The 26,550-nt window shown below is 45.9% G+C and overlaps 1 protein-coding gene across 1 annotated transcript in view; it reads left to right on the top strand.

Annotated features, from left to right (window-relative positions):
* Window positions 1-1,895: 1,895 nt before the first annotated feature.
* The window catches only part of KCNK9 (potassium two pore domain channel subfamily K member 9), a gene marked incomplete at its 5' end in the record, with an annotated part of 135,322 nt that continues 110,667 nt past the window's right edge, over window positions 1,896-26,550 (top strand). The window contains one exon of the mRNA XM_081323061.1: window positions 1,896-2,535. Within this exon, the coding sequence (XP_081179187.1) occupies window positions 1,896-2,535 (640 nt within the window). The remainder of the gene's footprint in view (window positions 2,536-26,550) is intronic.

Genomic DNA, 26,550 nt, shown 5'->3' with positions numbered 1-26,550 from the left:
TGGAGCGTGAGTCGACCCGGAGGGGAGAGGCTGTCTCCTCCCCTGTTGTCCCCCCCTCCCCACGCCCTCCCCTCACCCGGTCTCGATCCTGGGGGAGGCTGGAAAGGGAGGCGACTCTTCGCTCCTCGGAAGCCGGAGCTGCTCAGTCTTGCAAACGCCCGGATTCCTCCAGGCTTTCTGGGCGAAGGGGAGAGGGCGGTCGGGGTGGGGAAGGGCCAGCGACCCCCTCCTCTCCTGCTCCCCTTTAATCTTGACGCCTTCCTTTTCCCAGCAGGGAGCCTCGGGAAGCTGCTGCGGGATCGGGACCAGCCGCTCCCTCGTTTCTGTCGCCTGCCAAAGGAAAAGGAAACGAAAGCAAAGGGGCGGCGGCGGCGGCGTGGGGGGGGGGGGGGGAGGCGATCAGCCGCTTTGCAACCGACTCCAAGCGCGGAGCAGAGCCGGGGATCGCTCGGCCAGCCTCCTCCTCCTCCTCCTCCTCGCTGCTCGCTCGCTCGCGTTTGGGGAAAGGTGAGCCCTTCTGCAGAACGGCACCTGCCGGATCGTGGCTCCCGCACGCGCACCTGTCTCCGCGGACACCCCAGCCTGTCTGATCGATGCGCCTCGCCTCGCCTTCCGCCCAGGTGGCCGCAGGCAGGCCGAAAGCAACCGGGAGGAGTCAGTACCCCGCTCCGCCGAAGTCGCTTGCCGTGCCAGACCTTCCCTCCGGAGCGTTTCTTTTGTTCCGCGGCGAGCGCCAGGCAGGGCCAGGCAGGGGAGGGGCGGGTGTCTTCCTCCCGCCTCCCTTCCCCCCCCCCTCCAGCCTTTTCCCTAGTGGAGCAAGTCTCTCCAAAGTTGAGTTAAGCGAGGGGAGAGCTTGAACAGACGGAGGGCGGAGAAAGAAAGGGCAAAGAGCGATTGAACGCAGCGCTCCCCATTCTCCGCCACTGTTCCCTTCCCCAGGCCCGGCCCGACCTGGGATTCAGGAGGTTAGGCTCAAGCGGAGCTTCCCGGCCTGTAGAGGGACGCCCAGCTTCTCCAAGGCTTTGCGCGCAAGACACCTCGGGCATAGCAGGTGCCCCGGGGTGGCCTTTACCGTGGGTTGATCGCTGGCTCCTGCTGCTCCTGCCTGGCGAACATTTGCATCTCATTTTCCCCTACACTTTTTCGGGGGGGGCGATTGGAGGAGGAGGAAGAGGAGGAGGAGGAGGATCTAAGGCAGACTCGGGCTTTGCAAGCTGTGGTCAGTCGCTCTCTCCCTTCCCGGAAGTTCTCTCTCCGTCCCCTCTGAGCTCCAAGAGCCTGGCCGATGCCGGGGAAGCCTCCTCCGAGAAAATCACCACTGGACTGGGCACCGCTGCCCACCCGCGGGCCGCTTCTGCAGAGACAGACCAGCCCTGCCCGGGCTGGAAGAGGCGTGCCTCTCGGCCGTCTTTCGAATGGGGCTCCTCTCCCCTCTGCGCCCCCACCACTCCACCCGGGCATACCTCATTTAAGCCCCTCTGATGGGACCTCCGCATCCTTCCACCCCTCCCGGGGCTTAAGAGCTGCCCGGGAGTAACCAAGCTTCGGAAAGGCAGCGCCCCCCCAGGAAAGAGAAGCAGGGAGAGGGAGAGAGAGAGAGGGAGAGAGAGAGAGGGAGGGAGAGGGAGAGAGAGAGGGAGAGGGGGAGGGAGAGAGGGAGAGGGAGAGAGAGAGGGAGAGAGGGAGAGTGAGAGAGAAAGAAAGACGTAGAGCCCGGGAGTTCTCCGCGCCAGCGGCTCGACGGGGGCCGGGAGTTTGCCAAGAGTGGGCGTCTGGCGGGGCCGAGCGAGAGAAAGAAAGCGTAGCTCGGGCTGGAGGCCACGCGGGCCCGGAGAGCCTCCCTTCCCCTCTTCGACGGCTCCAAGCTGGCTTGTTGAGCAGAGGCGCCGCCGTTGATGGCCCTGCGCGCCGGGACGGCTTGCTTGGCGCAGCTCTTGCGCAGGGTTTGCCGGCTGCGCCTTCCGCTGACCAGACGCTCCAGCAGCCTCCTCTGCCTCTCCGCCTCCCAGGAAGCCGACCACGCAGGCGGAGAGCAGTCGCCGCCGCCGATTCAGCACCAAGGACAGCCGCCGCCGATTCAGCACCAAGGACAGCCGCCGCGGGCAGGGAGCCCTACCGCACGCCGCCTCCGCCGCCTCCGCCGCCGCCCCGCGTTGCTCGCCTGGCGGGGCGGCTGCCTCGGGGCCACCCTGTCGGATCCGCGGGCGGCCAGGGGGGGACATGGTCCCCTCCGCGGGCCCTTCCTGGCGGCCATGAAGAGGCAGAACGTGCGGACTCTCTCGCTGATCGTCTGCACCTTCACTTACCTGCTGGTGGGGGCGGCCGTCTTCGACGCCCTGGAGTCGGAGCACGAGCTGCGCGAGGAGGAGCAGCTGAAAGCCGAGGAGACTCGGCTGAAAGGGAAGTACAACATTACCAGCGACGATTACCAACAGCTGGAGGAGATCATCATGCAGTCGGAACCCCACCGGGCCGGCGTCCAGTGGAAATTCGCCGGCTCTTTCTACTTTGCCATTACAGTCATCACCACCATCGGTAAGTAAGTCCCCTACTCGGTGGCTGGTGGGAGTGGAGGGGGAGCGGGGGGGGCGATGGCTTGGGGGGTGAAGGAGGCCAAGCCTCTTATCTGAGCGATTGACAGGTGGAATAAGAAGGGACAGATGCCTCAGGCTAAGATGAAGGGTGGGACGACTGTAGGGTTGTGAGAAGACAAGGCAAGGAGAACATTGGGTGTGAGGCTGAAGTTTCACCCTTCCTTGAAGATCTGGAGTTACCGTCAAGGGTCTTCCCTTTTCTTTAAAATTTCAATTTCCCAAACTTATGCTTGAGTCTTTCCCACTTGCCCATATTCCTGGGAAAAGTTTTCTCCATTGCAAAGAGCTAGGTTGGGAGTGAAAACAGTGACTGGAGAGCTTTTGGAGGAAATTAACTGTTGCTTCTCTATCTCTCCACACCCATGTCTGGGAAGCAGCACAAATCATGAGCAAGTTCCCTCAGAAATACTGTGGAGGTGCAAGGAAATGCTTCTGGCATTATTCATTGGCTTGGATCCCTGATACAAAAATACTTATTTCGAGAAAAATGCCAGCACAGCAACTTTTCAAAACAATTAGGCCCGCTCTCCTACGAATGAACGAGCCCTGGGAATTATTTGTCAGACTCAGCCATGGACTTGTGGAAGGATTTGAGCTGCAAGCTTTTTGTTTAAGCTCGATCGTGTCCTAGGGAAACGATTTGCAAACTTACACGGCTGTTCCTAGACTATTATAAAATCACTTTAACGGGGCAAATAGGAATCTTTACAAATGGACAGTTTGGAAGATGTTACATCTGAGTTGAAGGGTTATGATGGGGTACAAAGAACTTAGTATTATATTTTTAACTGCTCCTTCTGGTTGTTTACTTAGGGAAGGAGGTGAATTGTCTAGAAAGTCCTTATGACTATCCTAGTTATGGGCTCCCATCTTCTACCACCTCTTCTGAAAAAAAGGAAATAGCCAGCAGTCAAGCAATATAACAACATTGGGAGTATTGCTTTTTCAACAGTTGGACAAAGACCTAAACTGTTTTTGGTGCAGAAGAATTTGGCAGTTGGCTCCAGAGAAACTTTCCTTCCTCAATTTAAAGTCAAGGTTGGTCTATCAACCCCGTCAGACTGAAACTCCTGGTTAAAAAGAAGTTGGCCAAAAAATGCAGAAAAATATTGAAGTGGTGGGGTGCCCTCTCTAACCATTTTTGCAGTTGCCCCGTTACGAGATGCGTATGTTTAAAAAGTGATGGATGTGTCTTCTTAGGACATCTCTACCTGTGCCAGTCCCAAAATATTACTGGTTAATTTATGCCTTGGTTGGATTCTAGTAGGCAGGACGTGAGCAAATAGAGTTGCGTGATTAATCACGATGGAAATTATCATGGGACTGTTTGGTCTCGTTGCACCCACAGGGTCATTCGTACATGAAAAGGCTGCCCATTTTCTGAAGAAAGGCCGCTGCTTCATCTTCATTAGAATTGTCAGCAAGACAAACAACACAGCTGCCACTTTCCTTAGGATTAGGTTTTGATGTTCTTAACCTGCGGCAACGGATCGCTAACTGGACAGATGATCCAACACACTTCTGTAACTGGTGTCTTCATTTGGGAAACAAAGTTTTATCACATGTATGCATTGGTTCCCTTTGTTCTTACACATCGGTCTCTTTCTTATCTTATAATGAAGCTTCCCTGTGAATTCGCTGTCTGAATGATTTAGGACCGGTCTTAACACATGTTTATTAGAGGAGAGGATAGGAACATAATGTTTTAAAAAGCATTCCAGCTGCTTCTTTTTTATGATGTTTTAATTTTTCTATTAATTCTACTTAGTGGCCCTTTTAGAGTGTCTATGTGCTACAGCAACCCCAAGTATTTTGTTTTCATTTGGGTTGGCTATTAAGTTAATAATGCAGATAATAAGGACAAAAGTTGAACAATGAGTGGGAAATCGTTTGTGTAGAGAGAGGCAGTGGTGGAAGTTTGCTGCCCTCAACATTTCTGAGCTGTTCATTTTAGTAGGAAATGTAAATGCTTAGCTTCTGCGCCTCTGGAATGTAGCTAGGATTTTCTCATTTTGTTAACCACCAAAATCAACAAAAGTGGCCAAGATTTTATGTAATCCTGGATGCCATGAGCTGGCCATGCTCCATTAAAAGTTGGAATAAAATACTGTGTACCTACACATCCAACATCTAACTGTAGGTTTTTAAAAGCTTCAGTGGATGGGAACTTAAGGCAATTCATAGCAAAGGCAGCTCCTGCAGGCAATTCTAGATCCTGAAAGGAAATATAGTTGAAACCTATAAAACATTAAACAAAAAAGGACTGGAAGTACGTTGTTCTCTTGCTCAGTGTGGAATTTGTAGTCCTTCGTTGCAGAAAAGTAATGTGACAAACCAGTATAATAAAAACAAGAATTTTCTATACACAATACAGAATCCAACAATGGAATTCCATTCTTTATCTATTTATCAATTGAGCGGCATGGTGGTGACCTAGTGGTGAAAATACTTGCCTCCACTCAGAAGGTTGAGGTTTCAATCCTAGGTAGGAGCAGATGTTTCTCTCCTAGGATGCAAAGAAAAAAAAATCTGCTGTGAACTTGGCATAGGTGTCAGGAAGGGCAACTGGCTATAAATGCTCAGCTCCATTCAGTTGCCCCAACTCTACCCCAGATATGGATCACAGGGTTATAAAAAGGGATCCATCCATCGATCCATCCATTGTGAGTAGTGCAATTATTTACTGAGATGGGTGGCTATTAAAATCTCTCTCTCTCCCTCCCTTTCTGTCTCTCTCTTTTTCTCCCATCCATCCATCCATCCATCCATCCATTGTGAGTCACCTAATTATTTCCTGAGATAGGTGGCTATAAATCTCTCTCTCTCTCTTTCTCTTTCTCTCTCTCTTTCTCTCTTTTTTCTCTTTCTTTCTTTCTCTCTCTCTTTCTCCCTCCCTCCTTCCCTTTCTCTCTCTTTCATTCTCCCATCCATCCGTCCATTGTGAGTCACCTAATTATTTCCTGAGATGGGTGGCTATAAATCTCTCTCTCTCTCTCTCTCTCTCTCTCTCTCTTCTCTCTTTCTCTTTCTTTCTGTCTTTCTCTTTCTGTTTTTCTCTCCCTCCATTTCTCTCTCTCTCTCTTTCATCCATCTATCCATCCATCCATCCATCTGACTAAGGAATTTTAGGTGCTCTACCAAATACTAGGTCACTGCATTCTATTGCAAGGCCTGTTGGAAGAGCCAAAATCCCAGCAAGATCAAGGACTCAGAAGGGATGCTCTTCCAAAGGAGAGGCATCGCTGTGGAGAAGACAGGCCTTCTAAATTCTCTAGGATGCCGATGCTTTAGAGCTGTAAAATGGAGCATCCCAACTCTCTCAGATTTGACTGGTTGATAATAGGAGAGAGAAGGTCCCTTGGCGACTAGATGTTATGAAGGACATAGAAACGCCAAACCTTGATAGAAAGAGTTCCCAATGGCTTTTGCCTTCCAAATCAAGGTAGCATTGCTATGTATAATGGTTCTTAGGAAGCAACAGTTTGCATTTCTGACTGTCCAGGCTCGTGAACTGTCTGAATATTCCTGTGATAACAGAACAGACTTGACCAGTCAATACAAGTCTTGAGCATTAGAATATAATAGAATAACAGAAGTGGAAGACACCTTGGAGGTCTTCTAGTCCAACCTGCTGCTTAGGCAGGGAACCCTATACCATTTCAGGCAAATGGTTGTCCAACCTCATCTTGAAAACTTCCACGGTTGGAGTATTCACAACTTCTGGAGGCAAGTTACTCCGCTGATTAATTGTTCTAACTGTCAGGAAGTTTCTCCTTAGTTCTAGGTTGCTTCTCTCCTTGATTAGCTTCCATCCATTGCTTCTTGTCCTGCCTTCAGGCATTTTGGATAATATCTTGACCCTCTCTTCTTTATGGCCACCTCTGAAATATTAAAAGACTTCAATTGTGTCATCCCTAGTCCTTATTTTCACTAGAGTAGAGATACCCAATTCCTGCAACCGTTCGTCATATGTTTTAGTCTCCGGCCCCCTGATCATCTTTGTTCCTCTTCTCTGTACTCTTTCTAGAATCTCAACATCTTTTTTACTCATGGTGACCAAAACTGATCACATGGTGGTGTGTCACATCATTCTGCCCTAAATCAGTACATAACTTCTTTGTTGGCCAAGGATGCGTTAATTTTCATCATGGAATTAGTTGCCTGTGGAACATATCAAAATCAATGGCAAATTAATCATGATTTAATTTCAGCCCCACAGAATTCAGGCAATTCACAGTCCATGACTGTTGGAACAACACCCAGGTTCCCGATGTGCCCTGAAGCATAAAACTGATGAAATGGGATAGGTTTTCAGGACTAACCGACTAACTGACACGAACCAACTAGCTAAGCTATGTGAATGTATGTGTTAGATCTTTTGCTTCATTTACTGCCGTGTGAATGAAGTCCTTTCTCAGACGAAGTGAGACAGATTAGGCTTTTCTCTTTAATTGTTGATTTCTGTCCCTCATTCACATACATTTTTCTTTCGTTCTTTTTTGACTTTAGATTTTTTTTAAAGTTGAAAAAACTGGTTGTTGACATGAGGGATGCTGCTTTGGTTGAGTGGTGTTGGTTTTTTTTATTTTTAAAAAAATGTTTCTATTTTTAAACTCACCTTGAAGACATTGTTTGCTCACAGTTTTTCTGTTGAGAAGTCTCCTGAGTAGAATTCAGAATAAAAAAAAAACATTTTGTGGCATAATGAGAAAAGATTTCGCTGTGTTGGGGTACTAGAATTTTTGTTGCAAATATAATTTGCATCATCCCTGAATACATCTAGTTATATTTTCTAGATCTGATTCTTATTAAAGATTGGGAGGAGAAAGGAAGGAAATGGAAATAATAATAGTGTTTCAAAGATTAACATCTCTGGATGATAAATTGACACTTGACTCTGAAATGGTTAAAGCTTTTAGAATTTTCTTTTGGTTTAAAACATTTGAACATCTAGAATTAAAATTGTCTCAATTCCTCTCAGCTACTGTCTAAATTTGATAATTCTTTTTATAGTTTGGTTATTAACATTTATTTCTAGATACTGATTTTTTTTCTTGAACCAAACCATAAAAGTGAAGTTTCAAGCTAAAAAATAGACACAGTAGAGAATTGAGGGAAGGCAAATAAGTCAATAAGAAATAACTGTGACCAAATGCCGTTATTGATAGGACAACCTTCCTACAAATTATTGTTCAATTTTGTGATCAGTTATGGATCAAGGTCTGAAATGAAAGCTTGGTGAAGAAAACATATTTTATCCTTGTGTAATTTGAAGATTCTTTATGTTTAACTCCTGAGATGGTTCATTCATTGCCCTAAACCCTGGTATGATTTGTAAAACATAGTTGTAAGCATGAGTTAACATAAGGTGTGGATGCACCCAGTGATGGTTTAGTCAATAAACTCTACTTATTCATAATGATTAATTAAATTTAAATGCTGCCTGACTCCCAGTGACCTAGAACGAGATTTGAACCCAGTCACTGCTTCTCAGCCTACAAGCCCAGTATCCAACAGGGTTTAATCTGTAAGATGTCCCAGACTGACATCTGCTGCAACCAATGTTGATGCCAAAATAAGAACTTGCACGTTCTGTAATTACATACTTCCATCTCTCCATCTGAAAAAAATATATACGTCCCAGCATTTGTAGGACAATGTTACGCAAATCTTTTCGTTTCTCCTCCTACGGATGTCCATGATCACAGGCCATCATGAATGTGTGTGTCTGTGTGTTTGAGACAAACTACTCATTGTAAATTTGCATTGCCAACTCTTCCCCTTACATACCTGCTAGTGACATTGTGATACTAGTATAAAGGAGCTGAGTTTGTATCATGGCCTCCTGGAACAAACCTGGTCTGTTTTGGCCTTGTTTGCCAAAATGATACCCTGCTGGAAATGAGGGTTAGGCACGTAGTGTCCACTGTTCTGGCCTTGTGTTGGCAACTAAGTTCATTTAGTGATTGTCCAGGAACTTTGAACGATCCTAATTGAGGAAGTGTTGAGGATACCACCTATTATCTTCTTGACAATGGAATAGAATAGAATAGAATAGAATAGAATAGAATAGAATAGAATAGAATAGAATAGAATAGAATAGAATATGGAATGGGATGGGATGGGAGGGGATGAAATATTCTTTATTGGCAAAGTGTGATTGGACACACAAGGAATTTGTCTCTGTGTACATACAAACAACAAAGTAATGTAAGATACCAAATAGGAGAAGGTAGTAAGAAAGATCAGAAGGAAGTGTTGAGGATACCACCTATTATCTTCTTGACAATGGAATAGAATAGAATAGAATAGAATAGAATAGAATAGAATAGAATAGAATAGAATAGAATAGAATAGAATAGAATAGAATAGAATAGAATAGAATTGAATAGAATAGAATTGAATAGAATATGGAATGGGATGGGATGGGAGGGGATGAAATATTCTTTATTGGCAAAGTGTGATTGGACACACAAGGAATTTGTCTCTGTGTACATACAAACAACAAAGTAATGTAAGATACCAAATAGGAGAAGGTAGTAAGAAAGATCAGAAGGATAATAATAATACAGCCCTAAAGGTAAAGGTAAAGGTTCCCCCGCACATGCGTGCTAGTCGTTTCCGACTCTAGGGCCGGTGCTCATCTCCATTTCAAAGCCGAAGAGCCAGCGCTTGTCCGAGGACGTCTCCGTGGTCATGTGGCCGGCATGACAAGACGCCAAAGGCGCACGGAACGCTGTTACCTTCCCAGCATAGTGGTCCCTATTTTTCTACTTGCATTTTTTACGTGCTTTCGAACTGCTAGGTTGGCAGAAGCTGGGATGAGTAACAGGCGCTCACTCTGTTACGCGGCACTCGGGATTCGACCCGCCAAACTGCCGACCTTCTGATCGACAAGCTCAGCGTCCTAACCCACTGAGCCATCGCGTCCCTTGATATAGCCCTACTACATGGCTAAATATCCTTAGGCATAGGATAGCACTGTGAGAATTAGGTGTTCAGCAGAGTGATGGCGCAAGGGAAAAACCCCTTTTGTGTTTAGTTGTTTTGGCATGCAATGCCCTACAGCAGTGTCGTGACGGGAGGAGTTGAAAGAGTTTATGTCCAGGATATAATGATATGAGGATGTGGTCATAAGTCTGATAACTTTTGTTATGCATTTTAACTAAGAAAATGGTAGGCTGTGACTATTTTACCACTGCGCGCTGCTGTGGATTTTTATCCTCTGCTTCTAATAAGTTGGATCCAGATTTAGGAAGGAAGGAAATCCATAGGACAGTGAATAAGCTGTCCTCAGGATTTCATTGGGTGGCACCAAAGAATTTCCAAATGATGGTATAGTAGCCTATAACCATAATCAACAAATGATCGGTAATATTTACTTATTTATTTAAATTTATATGGACGCCCATCTCAAATTCATAGTTCTGGGTGGCGAACAATTACAAACAATACAAAAACATGTACAGCAGTAAAATAACCACACACATGTTATTAGTGTCAAGCTAAAAACCACCTAACACAGTGATGGCAAACCTTTTAGAGACCGAGTGCCCAAACTGCAACCCAAAACCCACTTATGTATCTTTGGGTGCCGGGGGTGTGGCCCATTGGGTGAGTGTGGCCCATTAGGTGGGCATGGCTGCAGTGGGAATGACAGACTGGGTGGGACTAAAAAGTTCAATCAATCAATTCCAACTTTGTGAGATCTTTTTTCCCCCGTGAGAAGTTGAAATTGATTGATTGATTGAACCTTTTATTTTTTTTGTACACGGCGGCGGAGGCCTAAAGCAAAAAGGTTTTATAAAACCCAGCCGAAGGCCTAGGACTGGGGCGATGGCGTGCGTGCCCACAGAGAGGGCTCTGCGTGCCACCTGCGGCACGCGTGCCATAGGTTCGCCACCATGGACCTCACACAACCTTGTTATATATCTGGATCTCCAAGTATGGTGACAAAATCACTTTGGGGACAAACACATTTGGGGGGAGGAAAGATGTTTCATAGAGATGCCCCCATCGGTCCCATCAGATGACATTCTGTAATAGATCAGACCTGAAGCCTCTTCTGGTGGATCTAAAGGGATCGATCGGTGGATATGATTGACCTTTGTTTTAAGTTTATGTTAGGTAGGAAGGAAGGAAGGAAGGAGAGGGAGGGAGGGAGGGAGGGAGGAGGAAGGAAGGAGGGAAGGAGGGAGGGAGGGGAGAAAGAAAAGAAGGAAGGAATGGAGGGAGGGAAGAAAAAAAGAAAAGGAAGAAAGAAAGAAAAGAGGGAGGGAGGGAGGGAGGGAGGGAGAGAGGGAGGGAGGGAGGGAGAGAGGGAGGGAGGGAGGGAGGAAGGAAGGAAGGAAGGAAAATCCTTCCACAAAAAAAGTCAGTCACATAACATTGTCAGGAAGAAGTGCATATTAAGCCTTTATTTTCCATATTCTTAATTCCAAAGTGATTAATAATTATTTCCCTCAATGGAGTTGACACCTAAAAATCTGGTTCCTATTAAAGCAAGGCATGTGTGGCTTGGAAACACACATGTACCCAAAACAGGTCACCGCTGACGGTATATTGATGGCCAGGTCCTCAAGTTGCATGTGCACAGACATTGAACCAAACCATTCATAATGCAAGCCGATGCATTGGCACACGTGCCAAACCTGATTAGGCTTCAGTTTGACTGTTTCAGTGATTTTTCCCCCCCCGACTTAGCCTAATGTACAAAAAGGCCCAGTCTGCTTGACTAGTTTAAAGGATCAGTTTCGATGCAAATGCAGGAATGGTGTCCATTTGGAAATCAGATTCGATGCGTTGTATAAGCACTGTTGTATAAACACATCTACTGTGTGAAGTGTAACAGTGCCACTGTCTTTGGAGAACATGAAAGAAGGACTTGGTGGCACTGGGTAAATCAATTCCTTCCTTCCCTTCTTCCCTCCGGTGGTGGGATTCAGCCAGTTCACACCAGTTTGGCAGAACCAGTAGCTAATTTTTTGTTGCCCAGACCCAGAATGGACATCATCATCATCATCATTATCATCATCATCAAGAGCCTTGGTGGAGCAGTAGGCTAATGCCTCCTTAAGTAACACCAGCTGCCTGCAATTAGTGCAGGTTCGAGTCCCACCAGGCTCAAGGTTGACTCAGCCTTCCGTCCTTCCGAGGTAGGTAAAATGAGGACCCAGATTGTTGGTGGCAAATAAGCTGACTTTGTAATAATGCCGCTTGGGGTGTGTGTGAAAGCCCTAATAAGCAGGCATATACATAGAATGAAGGCTACTGCTAAGCTTGTAAGCCGCCCTGAGTCTTCGGAGAAGGGCGGGATATAAATGGAATTAAAATAAAATAAATAAAAAATAAATCATCATCATCATCATCACCACCATCATCATGTTGGAAGGGACCTTGGAGATCATCTTTTCCAACCCCCTGCTCAGGCAGGCAGAAAACCCTCTACCATTTCAGGCAAATGGCTGTCCAGTCTCTTCTGAAAAACCTCCAGTGTCGGAGCAGTCAAAGCTTCTGGAGGCAGGTTGTTCCACTGGTTAATTGTTCTGACTGTCAGGAAGTTTCTCCTTAGTTCTAGGTTGCTTCTCTCCTTGATTTGTTTCCATCCGTTGCTTCTTGTCCTGCCCTCTGGTGCTTTGAAGAATATCTTAGTAATAATAATAAAGTTGGAAGGGAACTTGGAAGTCATCTAGTCCAACCCCCTGCTCAGGCAGGAAACCTTATACCATTTCAGACCAATGGCTGTCCAGTCTCTTCTTAAAAACTTCCAGTGTCGGAGCATTCACCGCTTCTGGAGGCAGGTTGTTCCACTGGTTAATTGTTCTGACTGTCAGGAAGTTTCTCCTTAGTTCTAGGTTGCTTCTCTCCTTGATTTGTTTCCATCCGTTGCTTCTTGTCCTGCCCTCTGGTGCTTTGAAGAATATCTTAGTAATAATAATAAAGTTGGAAGGGAACTTGGAAGTCATCTAGTCCAACCCCCTGCTCAGGCAGGAAACCCTATACCATTTCAGGCAAATGGCTGTCCAGTCTCTTCTTAAAAACTTCCAGTGTCGGAGCATTCACCGCTTCTGGAGGCAGGTTGTTCCACTGGTTAATTGTTCTGACTGTCAGGAAGTTTCTCCTTAGTTCCAGGTTGCTTCTCTCCTTGGTTAGTTTCCATCCGTGCCTTCTTGTCCTGCCTTCTGGAAGTGGCATCCACACCCGCAGAACCGGTGGTTCACATATCTGAATCCCATCACTGCTTCCATTCTAAGGCCAGTTCACAGTCTGGGATCAGCCATGTTGCAGTTTCAAAAAGATCCTCTCCGCCCCAGATTGACTAGATTAATAGGAATCACTTTCTCTCTACACTTCACTACCCTCAGCATGGCATCCTGCTCGTCTATCAGACTGGTGGGTAACCATGGTGTTGAACAGAACAGAATAACAGAGTTGGATGGGGGTCTTCTAGGCGGGTTGAGCAAGAGGGTGGTGGTGGTTCTTGCAACCATTCTTTATCTGTTTTATCCTCCAGTTCTCTGATCATTTCTGTTGCTCTTCTCTGCACTCTTTCTAGAATGGGGTCCCCGGCTTGTGGGAAGTGGACCACTACTGCTCTGTGGCCTATTCGCAACTGGGCTGCATGAATGGCTGGCTGGCGCGCTGGCATGCACGTGCACGGCCCCACTCATGTGAGTGTAGTGGGTGCTTGTGGCCCCACTCACAGGAGGGTCACAGACTGGGGGCCTCACTTGCGTGAGTGATGCAAGTGCTCTTGGCCCCACTCGCATGAAGGGCACAGGTGCTTGGGCCTCACTTGTGCGAGCAACAGGTTACTCATGCGTGTGCGTGCATGCATGCACACTTGCCCCTCCCTCAAAACCATCCCCTCTTTCCCCCCTTTTCCCCCTCCGGGCCGCCAAGACGGAAAGGTTGGGGAACTCTGTTCTAGAGACTCGACATTTTTTTTTACATTGTGGCCACCAAATCTGAATGCAGTACTCCAAGTTTGGAATTATAAAGTGGATAATAATCTTGATTGTATCCCTCTGTTAATGCAGCCTAGGTACTCTATTATGCTGCCCTGCTGTAAGGGTAACTGTGAAAAGTACCATAGTGGATCTTGTTGATACTAGGCAGTCCGACTCCTCTTTCTCCATTGCTCTCTGTAAAAGATATTCTTAGGAGGATCATTCCTGAATAGGCTTGCAGAGAGGATGCTTGATTGTCTAGGACAGGGGTCTCCAACCCCTGGTCCATGGACCAGTGCCAGGCCGCAGCATGCCAGCAACCGGTCCACACAAACAAGCAAAGCCCCATCCGTGGGATGCAGGCAGCACACAAAATCACACACTCTCTGGTCTGCATAAAACCTCTCTCTCCATGGAACCGGTCCCTGGTGCCCAAAAGGTTGGGGACCTCTGTTCTACAACGAGTCCTGCAGAACCATTCGTGGTTCAGGGAAGACCCATAGAGAAAAACAAACACTCTCTCCTTCTTAAGATGGTTCTTTCACAGGTCTCCCAACCCAGAACTCCTTTGCAGTAGCGGTAAATATCTGCAGCTCAGGTGTAGGATGAGGATGGAGGTTCATTCTGCAAGCTTGTGGGTTGGTTCCTGAACATTTCATTACCAGGCTAGGTAACATCTTCAGTGAAGTTTAGAGGATGCCTCTGTCAGTACTCTCCTGGCTTCGTGTGGTCAGTAGGTCTTGTGATGGGAAAGTGGATGATCAGGTGATGGTCTTGTGAGGGGCCAGGTGTGGCTCACGTCAGGTGAGTGTCTTGTGATGGATCTTGTGAAGGGCCAGGTGTGGCTCACATCAGGTGAGTGTCTTGTGATGGATCTTGTGAAAGGCCAGGTGTGGCTCACATCAGGTGAGTGTCTTGTGATGGATCTTGTGAGGGGCCAGGTGTGGGTCACATCAGGTGAGTGTCTTGTGATGGATCTTGTGAAGGGCCAGGTGTGGGTCACATCAGGTGAGTGTCTTGTGATGGATCTTGTGAAGGGCCAGGTGTGGGTCACATCAGGTGAGTGTCTTGTGATGGATCTTGTGAAGGGCCGGGTGTGGCTCACATCAGGTGAGTGTCTTGTGATGGATCTTGTGAAGGGCCGGGTGTGGCTCACATCAGGTGTGTGTCTTGTGATGGATCTTGTGAAGGGCCGGGTGTGGCTCACATCAGGTGAGTGTCTTGTGATGGATCTTGTGAAGGGCCGGGTGTGGCTCACATCAGGTGAGTGTCTTGTGATGGATCTTGTGAAGGGCCGGGTGTGGCTCACATCAGGTGAGTGTCTTGTGATGGATCTTGTGAAGTGCCAGGTGTGGCTCACGTCAGGTGAGTGTCTTGATGGATCTTGTGAAGGGCCAGGTATGGGTCACGTCAGGTGAGTGTCTTGTGATGGATCTTGTGAGGGGCCAGGTGTGGCTCACGTCAGGTGAGGGCCATCACTTTTTTAAATCACTTTTTTCAGTCTTGTTGTAATGTGAAAAAGTCACTAAAAGAATTGTTTTAAGTCAAGGACAGGACTTGTCCTTTACAGAAAAAGGCCTTGTTGGTCCCATGAGAAAAACCACTGGCTCTTTCACTTCCTGGCAATTTCAGTGCCTCCCTTCCTCTCCGCTGTCAGAAAAAGGTATTCAGATCTGCTTAATGAAGTCCTTTGTTAATTATGCCTCCACGATTTTTTTAAAAAAACATTTATTTATTTATCTGCTGCATTGAGTGTTTATTCGCTAATGGAAAAATACAGTATCAGGCAAAGGTATAATAAGTAAATTATGCCATTATGCATGCTAGGGCTCAAAGCAGCCAGCCCCTAAATTTCCTAAGGTTAGAGACTGCCAATTTGGACTGCTTAATTTTGCAATTTCCATAATTTATTTTGATTGCGACATCTGCGGGCTTATAAATGCCCACAAAATCCAGTTTTGCTACCGGGGGATAAAGAGAATTTTGGAAGTGGCGTTGACACGAACCTACTTATAGATGCAATTAAAATTTATCTGTTTGTCCCTCTCTCCATTTTGAAGTGAGCAAACAGTACTGTCAAAATGTATTCCTACCATCAAAATCATCGGACTTTTTGGAATTATTAGCCAGACTTATTTATTTAGCATATGAAATACAGTGCCAGGGAAATTTACACATGCTAAGCACACAAATGCAATCCTGACAGCCTAGATTTCTAGTTGACTCTATTCAGTGCTTGCATGCCTATCCTTGATGCACCATGGAGGACCAACTAGCTTTACATCAGCTGACCTGTGGCCAGTGGTGGGATTCAGCCAGTTTACACGGTTTGGTAGCTAATTTTTTTGTTGACTTTGGCAAACCAGCTGAATCCTATCACTGGATGGTGCCCACTGAAGCCCTAGCCCTTTTTCGCAAAGCCCAGAATAGCCCACCAGAAGTGCGTGGATGCCACTTCCAGAAGTCCAGACGCTGCTTCCGGAAGTCCGTTTCTGGGCCTCAGAGGAAGCCTCCCAGGCCAAGAATGGATGGGTGGACGCCATTTTCAGAAGTCCGGACGCCGCTTCCGGAAGTACGTTTTGGGCCTTGGAGGCCTGGATGAGGCCTCCCAGGCCCAGAATGGCTTGCCAGAAGTCAGTGGATGCTGCTTCCAGAAGTCTGTTCTGGGCCTCGGAGGCCCAGGCCCAGAACAGACTTCTGGAAGCAGCATCCATGCAGAGAACCTGTTGTTCACATATTTGAATCCCACCACTATCTGTGGCGCTTAAATTGCTGGCTTGATCAGGCTCCTTCGCTGGTTTTGCTTTGTCTCATATCACAATGCCTCACCTCTGGTCAAATCCAGCACCAGCTTCCGCCCTCTGCACACATGAACACAGCTATATTTTCCCCACCGAAGTGGTACCCATTTATCTGCTCACAATATGGCATGCTTTTAAATTGCTGGTTGGGCAGGAGCTAGGGATCGAGTGACGGGAGCTCCCTCCGTCTCAAGAGCTGGTCTCAAACCCCTGGCGTGCAGGCCACTGCTGGCTGGCATTTCCAGCGTCCTTAAGCCTGTATGCCACTGCCGACTATAGAAGAATGGACTTTAAAAGTCTCCAACTTGGCGGAAATGGCAAAGATCTCAGCGTATTTGAAAGACCAATCGCAGCAGAGATACATTGTGGAGTGGAGAAGATGGATTGATTATATCCAGAATAAATATGGGACTAAAAAGTTTCACTTAGCATTTGAATAAGTAGCGGATTTATATGATGCTTGCAGTTATTTTATTAAGAGTTAAAGTGCGATAGAATGAAATATTTTATTGTTGTTTGCATATTTTAGATTATGTTTGTTTGTATTTTTATACCCTGTATTTAGCTCTGGGAAGTCGGGGAGGGGGGAGGGGAGGGGAGGGGAGAGTTGGGGAGGTTTGGGGAGAGGGGAGGGGGAGGGGAGGGGTTTTGTATTCAAAAAATGTACTGTAAAACTTTTCAATAAAAAAAAGCCTGTACGCCACCGCATCCCCTATTAGCCAGACTCGGAATCCCAGTAATCCCTGAATATTTTTTGAAAGCTTGGGTGGAGATTGCAAAGAAACTGAACTGAGCAATGGGTGGAAAAGCTGTGAGTGCCTTTGAGTATAAATCCAATGTTGTCGGTTCAAAAGAAAGTATGGGGCATCTGGTCTCTTCTCCATGCCTATGTTCTGTACCAGCCTGCTACCGGCCCTGCAGCAAAAGCAGGGACAACCCCTTTACAAACGGCAAGAGGCTGGAATAAAGCCTGCCAAATTTATTCACATAAAACAGAGCAAGACAAGACACCAACCATAAAAACAGGAGCTAAGAAACAGGAACTATCCAAGCGGTTGCCTTCAGCAAACCAGCCCTCTCACACATTCCCCTTAAATACAGTTCAGGGCGTGGCTTCTCTCTGCCTCCTTCCGAGGTGCCCCATTGCCTTCCTCTGACTGACTGCCTCCTGCGTCAGGCGTCCTTGAACAGGGCCAGCTGTGGGTCATCTTCATCCACGCTGTCAGGCTCACACAGCTGGGTCTGCGTCGTGACCAGATGAGAGGGGCCTGGCTGGGGGCTCTCATCAAGCTCTCCAACCCCCACAGCAAGCTCTTCAACACCCCCCTCCTCCTCCTCTGAGTCGTCCGACGCAACTGCCGAACCCACAGGCTGACCCTGAATCACAACAGCCTAGTATCTACCACTGACTTGGTACAAAACGATGTGTGGATATGCTGAAGGTCAGGATGGTTGACAGGAATGGAAAAATACCAAGAGAGATGGTGTACAGTCCTGATGCAAGTTGTAGTGATTGCTAGTTTTCCTTTCTTTTTCTTCTTATCTTCTGCCTTTAATTGCTTTTTTCCCCCTCCCGCTCTCTATTTCTCTGCTTTGCTTATCCCCAAAGGGAATAGAATGATGAATAGGGAAGTGTCATCAGTTTTGATTTAGAGGCTGGTAAATTTAGAGAAGGACAAGAAGTTTAAGTGTTCTCATAGACAGCAATCTGATACTGAACTGGCCCCAATGATTGACTGAGCCATCAGCAGCCTCCAGCAGCTGTCGAAGGCAAATCCCAAAGGTGATTTTTCAAGAGGCAACTGGACTTTCTTTCTTTTTCCTAGAAGATGTTTCACTTGTCATCCAGGAAGCTTCTTCAGCTCTGACCGGATGGTGTGGAATGGGAGGATTTATACTCCTTCCAGACAGCTGGTCATTTGCCTTCTTTTTGAGAATCGTTGAGGCCACTTGGAGGTTTACTTGTGCCCTCAGGGTCACCTGAAGAGTACAACACAGTCCTTTCAGGAGTTCCAAGAAGGCTCCACACCCATTTGTACTATTCAGGGGACCCAGAGGGCACAGATAAACCTCCAAGCGGCCTCAATGATTCTCAGACAGAGTGCTAATGACCAGATGACTGCAAGAAATGTAAATCCTTCCATTCTCCGCCATTCAGTCAGAACCGAAGAAGCTTCTTGGGCGAGAAGCAAAAGGTCTTCAAGGAAAAGCAAAGAAAGTCCAGTTGCCTCCTGGAAAAGCACCTCTGGGACACCCATGACCTGGATGGCTGAGAATCTTCATAGATAGTCGAAGGAAGGGGCTCTTCAAACTTGGCCCTTGGATGATTTGTGGACTTCCACTCCCAGAATTCTGGGAGTGGAAGTCCACAAGTCATCCAAGGGCCAAGTTTGAAGAGCGCTGCTCTAAGGCAAACGTGCTCAGCCTGGGCTCAAAGAATTGTAAGCGGTTCCCGTCTACTTTTAACTTTACCTTAGAGTTCTTTCTCAATATGATTGCTGATTATCAGTGCCAGTTTCCCAAAGTTTTGAGCTGGAAACAGAAAAACAACAGGCTTAACTAAGTTAGCCCTCAGCTTACAGCAGTTCATTTGGTGACTGTTCAAAGTTGCAACAGCCCTGGAAAAAAAAGACCTATAACTGTTTTTCACACTGAATAACAATTGCAGCATCCCCAGTGTCACGTGATCAAAATTCAGACCCTTGGCGACCGGTTCCTATTTATGATGGCTGCAACGTCCCAAGGGTCATGGGACCATCTGTTGAGACCTTCTGACATGCAAAGTCCATGGGGAAGCCAGATGCACTGAACAACTGGGTCGCTAACTGAACAACTACAGCGATTTATTTAACAGTGGCAAGAAAGGTCGTTGTTGTTGTTGTTAGTTGCGAAGTCATGTCCGACCCATCGCGACCCTATGGACAACGTTCCTCCAAGCTTTCCTGTCCTCCACCATCTTCTGGAGTCCATTTAAGCTCACGCCTACTGCTTCAGTGACTCCATCCAGCCAACTCATTCTCTGTCGTCCCCTTCTTCTCTTGCCCTCCACCTTTCCCAGCATGAGGCTCTTCTCCAGTGAGTCCTTCCTTCTCATTAGGTGGCCAAAGTATTTGAGTCTCAACTTCAGGATCTGGCCTTCTAAAGAGCGGTTGATCTCCTCTAGGACTGACCGGTTTGATCGCCTTGCAGTCCAAGGGACTCGCAGGAGTCTTCTCCAGCACCATAGCTCAAAGACCTCAATTCTTTGGCGCTCAGCCTTTCTTATGGTCCAACTTTCACTGCCATACATTGCAACTGGGAAGACCATAGCCTTGAATATACGCACTTTTGTTGGCAGGGTGATGTCTCTGCTTTTTAGTGTGCTGTCTAGATTTGCCATGGCTTTCCTCCCCAGGAGCAAGCATCTTTTAATTTCTTGACTACAGTCCCCATCTGCAGTGATCTTGGAGCCCAGGAAAATATAATAATAATAATAATAATAATAATAATAATAATAATAATAATAATAATAATAATAATAATAATAATAATAATAATAATAATAATAATAGATGGGAGGGACCTTGGAGGTCATCTAGTCCAACCCCCTGCTCAGGCAGGAAGCCCTACACCATTTCAGATAACTGGGAAGGTTTGAAATAGGAAATATGGCCCATTGGGTCTTCTTGAAGACCAGTGTCTTTTGGTCTTCAGCATGCATGTTAGTGCCATTCTGACATGAGCACACATACCCATATCCCTAGCAACTTCCCCAAAAATGCAGCCTGGAAGATGTGCTGAACAGCACTGCCTACAATTCTCACTCAAAGATCACATTCACAGGGAAGTTGGCGCCATGCTGGCGTGGTGGTTAGAATGCAGTATTGCAGGCTAATTCTGCTCACTCTGCCAGGAGTTCGATCGTGACCAGCTCAAGGTTAACTCAGCCTTCCATCTTTCCGAGGTCAGTAAAAATGAGGACCCAGATTGTTGGGGGCAATAGGCTGACTCTGTAAATCGTAAAGCCATACATAAGTCGCTAAGTGCCATTTAGGAAGTTGTCAGCCTGGAAACCAAATGGCTGTGAAAGTTGAACCTTAAAAAAGCAAGACAGGAAGAAAATTGACTCCTCTGAGCGCTGGTGCCAGAGAAGGCTCCTGTGTATTCCTTAGACAGCAAAGGTGATCAACAAGCAAGTAGTGAGTGGAGTGTGTAACACCAGACGTGTCACTGGAAGGCAAAAATCACGAAACTGCCTCTCACTTTCTTTGGCCATGGGAATATTCACTTGGAGGAAGCTATTATGTTTGGAAGAGCTAGAGGTAAAAGGAAAGCAGGCTGACAAACAACACGGTGACTGGGCACCATGAGAGCTGACACCAGCCAGAGCACAAAACAACTCAAAGTTGTAATGCAAGATCAGAAGCCATGGAGAGACCTGGTCCATAGAATTGCCAAGAGTCAGATACAACTGAATCAATAACACCATCATCATCAATTCAACACAGAAAGCTGACTATTGTTCAGTTGTGTCTGGCTCTTTTCAGCTTTCCTAAAAACTTTAGTTTCTTTTTACCTGCCGTTATAATTGGAACGTCAAATCTCTCTGCCTCCTAAGGGATATTTCCCCACCACCAGCAGCAATTTCCACATTTGTGGCTGGAAGATATATTTTTACAATTTCACATGGGAGTGCCGTCCATTAGCTCTTTGCCCTTAAAGACTATGGATGGGGTAGGTCTCTGTAGAGTTCATGAGATGTTCTATACAAACTTTCATATAATTCGTCTCATAGGAATTGTCTCATGACCGAAACGACCAGTGCTGTGCGATTAATTCCACACTCTTGTCATGACAGTCCTAAGAACCATGACCTGAACACTACTACTACTGTTAACTATTACTACGAATACGTACACAGAGCATAAGAACCCTCTTGCATTGGTTGAGGAAGACTGCATTAGAAAAGGGACACAACTTATCCAATTTGATACATTTCGCTTTTCAACCTGTACCTCAACTTTTTTAAAAAACCTAATGCAACTCAGCCACCCATTCAAGAATGAGATATTTTGGATTACTTTTCAGTTGTCGGCCTTTTAGTTTCTCAAGTCTTCTCATCCCAGCAGATAAACCAGTCTGTTCAAATGGTTTTTCAATCAATTTTCTTATCTTTTGGAACACTTCCCAGTAGCCAGGAAGCCAGACAAAGCCAGGAGGAGTTGAATTGATCTGAAATGTTTGCAGTAGATTAGCCTGAAATTTCTTCTGATGGGTTAGTGAGGAACATCTTCTCACAGGCAAAATGCAAATAGCAGGATAATTGTCCCTCCCCTCCACTCTTGTCCATTTTGGAAAGTGTAATATTTTTGGGTGATAGTTTTGGAAATAAAAGTTCTCCATCTCAGGAAATGTAGGCAAAGGAGTGGCAGAACCTGGAGGTGGAGTCAAAAGAGCAATCAGCCTAGAATCTCTATGTAGCTACAAGCAAATTAAGTCCAGCCCTCCTTGAATTCTATTGACCCTTATCTAACATCAAGATAGTGCTAGACATTATTTGAATAATTTTTTAGTGTGATAGAATAGAGTAGAGTAGAGTAGAGTAGAGTAGAGTAGAGTAGAGTAGAGTAGAGTAGAGTAGAGTAGAATAGAATAGAATAGAGCTGGGACCTTGAAGGGCTTCTAGTCCAGCCCCCTGCTCAAACAGGAGAACCTATACCATCTCAGTCAGGTGAATGTCTAGTCTCTTCTTAAAAGACTCCAGTGATGGTGTGCCCACAACATCTAAAGGCAAGCTGTTCCACTGGTTGATTGTCCTCACTGTCAGGAAATTTCTCCTTAATTCCAGGTTGCTTCTCTCCATGACCAGTTTCCAACCATTGTTTCTCATCCTGCCCTCTGGTGCTCTGATGAACAAGCTGACCCCTTCTGCCTTGTGGCAGCCCCTCAAATACTGGGGTACTGCTATCATGTCTCCCCTATTTCTTCTTTTCTTTAGACTAGCCAAACCCAAGTCCTGTAGCCCTTCTTCATATGTTTTAGTCTCCAGGCCTTTGATCATCTTAGTTGCTCTTCTCTGAATTTTTTCCAAACTCTCAACAACTTTTTTGTGATATGGTGACCAAAATTGGCTGCAGTATTCCAGGTTGGTGTTACTAGGGCTTTATAAAGTGGTAATAATACTTTGTGTGATTAACAATAAATCAGTTTAATTGGACCTTCATGTGTGGACCTGATCTTTTGTGCCCATCAGGAAAAAATAGTGATATATTTGCAACCCTCAGGTTGTGGTGTTATTTTTATCACTTCCTAGGAGATGACTATTATCAAAGTTTGAGATTGCATATTTATTTAGTAAGCTCCTTTGCATTACAGAAGGGTGAACACAAAACCAGGTGGGTCTTTTGCTTGGAAAGTGATGCAATGATGAATATGATAGGATGATGTAATAGCTGAAGAAAAAAACTGCATAATATGTGGCCAAGGATATCATCCATGAAAGATCATGATAGGGTACAATGTGATTTAATAGGGTACAATATGAGGTAATCCTGTTGATCCAACTCAGGAAAGAATGCCCAGAGCTATAGCTCAGGGCTTTTCAACCAGTGGTACAGGTACCATCTGTGGTACATTGGCACCTGGCAGGTGGTACGTAACCATCCTAGAAAAGTGGTAGTGGGGGAGGGGAATGAGCTGAACTGGTGGCAGCACTGCACAAGCCTGAGTGAGAGATGGCTGGAGCTGCAGGGCTGTCAGGGCTCAGCAGAAGCGCCAGGATCAGCACTTCTTCAGGGCTGTCAGGGCTCAGCGGAAGTGCCAGGATTGGCGCCAGGCTCCAGCTGGAGCTCAGCACTGATCCTGGTGCTTCTGCTGAGCCCAGAAGAAGCACCAATCAGCTGGAATGTCGCAGCATCTCCAGGGTCTTGTGATTTACATTCAGATGCTTGGCAACGGATTCATATTTATGATGATCACAGTGTCCCAGGGTCATGTGAAGTGACCAAAACCTGCTGCAACCACCCAGCAGAGGGGAAAAAAATAAAAACCAAACACCCCACCCCACCCTACCCCTGCTGTCAATCCTCAACAGAAATGCTCACAACAACGAAAACCTTGGACAGGAGGAAGAGCGCCACCAGGCAGGCAGGCAGGTGTCTTGCTCGGCTGTGGCTTGGGGGGCACTTTTTTCAGTGCCATTGTAACTTCAAACAGTCACTAAGTGAACTGTTGTAAGTCGAGGACTACCTGTAGTCTATCACTTTTTTCCTTTTCTTTTTTGGTCATCAAGTTTTTGACACCTTGCTAGGCGACTGGTGGTACTCGGATGTTGACATATCCTAAAAGTGGTACAATGGATGAAAAGGTTGAAAAGCCCTGCTATAGCTGTTCATAATAACGTATTGCCCGGACAATCCACGTTTCTCTCTCACCAAAAAAATGTTGCGAGGGTTACAGGTTCTTGTAAGTTTTTATTTTTTTTATTTTTTTTACAAGACTGGAAGTTTAGGGTCCAAAAACATAAGCTCAGAAGCACCTTCAATTGTTTCTTTAAGCAATGTTGAAATTTAGCAAGGAAGGTTGGCTTCTCTGGTGTCTCCGATTCAACTTCTCTTGGATATCCATGGAGCAGAATATCAGGGCAATAAGTTTGGAAGGGGACCTTGGAGGTCTTCTAGTCCAAACCCCTCCTCAAGCAGGAGACCCTAAACCATTTCAGACAGATGGTTGTCCAGTCTCTTCTTGAACACCTCCAGTGTTGGAGAACCTACAACTTCCGGAGGCAAGTCGTTCCACGGATTGATTGTTCTAACTGTTCAGAAATATCTCCTGGTTTCTAGATTGCTTCTTGCTTATCTTCCATCTAGTCCTACCCTCAGGTGTTTTAGAAGAATAGGTTCACTCCCTCTTCGTTGTGGCAGCCCTTCAAATATTGGAACACTGCTCTCATGTCACCACTAGTCCCTTTTTGCCTTAAAATAGACATACCCAATTCCTGCAACCAGGGCTTTTTTCCTCATAGAACGCTCAGAACGGAGTTCCGGCACTTTTTTTGGATGGAACCTTGTAGGGTAGGCAAGGCGGGTTGTATGACGTGTGTGAGTTCCGGCACCTTTTTCTTTTACAAACAAAGCACTGCCTGCAACCATTCTTCATATATTGTATATTGCAGCCCCCTAATCATCTTTTTGCTGCTCTCTGCACTCTTTCTAGAGTCTCAACATCTTTTTTATTCCGTGGTGACCAAAACTGGATGCAGTATTTATTTTTATTTCATTTGTTTTATTTTTTATTTTTTTAAATTCCATTTATATCCCGCCCTTCTCCGAAGACTCAGGGCGGCTTACAAGCTTAGCAGTAGCCTTCATTCTATGTATATGCCTGCTTATTAGGGCTTTCACACCCCCCCCCCAAGCGGCATTATTACAAAGTCAGCTTAATTGCCCCCAACAATCTGGGTCCTCATTTTACCTACCTCGGAAGGATGGAAGGCTGAGTCAACCTTGAGCCTGGTGGGACTCGAACCTGCACTAATTGCAGGCAGCTGGTGTTACTTAAGGAGGCATTAGCCCACTGCTCCACCAAGGCTCTTTTTTATTCCGTGGTGACCAAAACTGGATGCAGTATTCCGAGTGCGGTCTTACCAAGGCCTTACAAAGTGGTACTAACACTTCACTTCAGTCTTCTGGTGAGGTAGTGCTTATGCAAAATACGTTCCATCTTGCATTGCACCACTGCAATGCTACCTAGAGCAAAAAGGTAGCAACAATTTTTTTTCTTTCTATGCACCCAATTAGCAGATAAACGCAAGCATGCCTCTTAACAAAGAGTTATCCTTTTTTTGGGGGGGGGTTGAGAATACCATTATCATCTTAGTAAAGCAAGCAGTTTTAGAAAAGACAGCGAGCTAGTAGTTCTCTAGCCAATTGAATGTTGTATAACCTTTGGATGGCAAGCTTCCAAACCTTAACAAAAAGTTTATGTAACTATGGCAAAAAAAGAAGAAAAGAACTGAAGTGTGAAATGGAAATTAAGCATTTTCCTCTTAGTTACGCCAATGCAAACATAACGGATATAGCAGAACCCCTTAGAATTGAAATGGTGTTATTGAATATACCAAATAAGCTGACTTTGTAATAATGCCGCTTGGGGGGGGAGGGGGGCGAAAGCCCTAATAAGCAGGCATATACATAGAATGAAGGCTATTGCTAAGCACATTGATTTGTGCTTTAGATTGTAAGCCGCCCTGAGTCTTCGGAGAAGGGCGGGATATAAATGGGATTTTAAAAAAATGAATTTTCCCATCTTTGGACAATTATTTCTTGCATAATTGTTGGTGTGGCAAGGGTGCATTTCTTCGTTGCTCCACAATTAGTTGGAGCAAATTTTAAGGAGGCAGAACTGAGGTTTTATTTATTTATTTGTATCCCGCCTAGTTTAATGAAAAAAAATTCTAGAGGTGACATGATAGCACTCTTCTGATATCTAATGGATGGAGAGAAGGGATGGAGAGAAGCAACCTGGAATTAAGGAGAAACTTCCTAATGGTGAGAACAATTAACCAATGGAACAGCCTGCCTCCAGATGTTGTCGGTGCTTCATATATATATATTTGTCGCAAAGGGATGACCAAAATTACTATCAAAATGTTAATGTCATGGTTCTGACAGATGAAAGCCTTCAAAAGAACTTCGAGGCATTGTTTTCCTTAAGGAATCTTTTATTCGGGAAACAAAGTATCGGCACTACATAAACCCAAAAACTAAATTCCCCTCCCCTGGATACAAAGTAACAAAGTACAATTCCCACCTCCAATAAACTGTCATAAATCAGATTCCCCAATTAGCTTAAAGTGCGGGCTTTCTCCCAGCTCTCCAGCCTGCCAAAATGCTATCAGCTCTGGGCCCAATGACCTTGGGTTCCCACGGCAGAGTTATTATTGTTATGGCTAGCTGGACTCTCATCCCTATCCCCCCTCCCAGCACCAACTGATTCTAAAAGCATAGAAGAAATGCCTGGATTTCCATCTGTTGTCAAAGCAAGAACACCCGATGTTAGCAGTATTGGCAGTTACATCAGCTAAGGTTCCATTTCATGTATGTTTCAAAAAGAGTGATCCATAGAAGCCAAGAGGTCTTCCCAAGAAGAGGGAGTCAAGCTATTCTCCAAAGAGCCTGAAGGCAGGACAAGAAGCAACGGATGGAGACTAGTCAAGGAGAGAAGCAA

Source organism: Vipera berus (genome assembly GCF_964194415.1).
Source record: "Vipera berus genome assembly, chromosome: 3".
Taxonomy (NCBI): domain Eukaryota; kingdom Metazoa; phylum Chordata; class Lepidosauria; order Squamata; family Viperidae; genus Vipera; species Vipera berus.
Note: the sequence above shows the minus strand (reverse complement) of the source record. Positions and strands in the feature narration are given on the sequence as shown.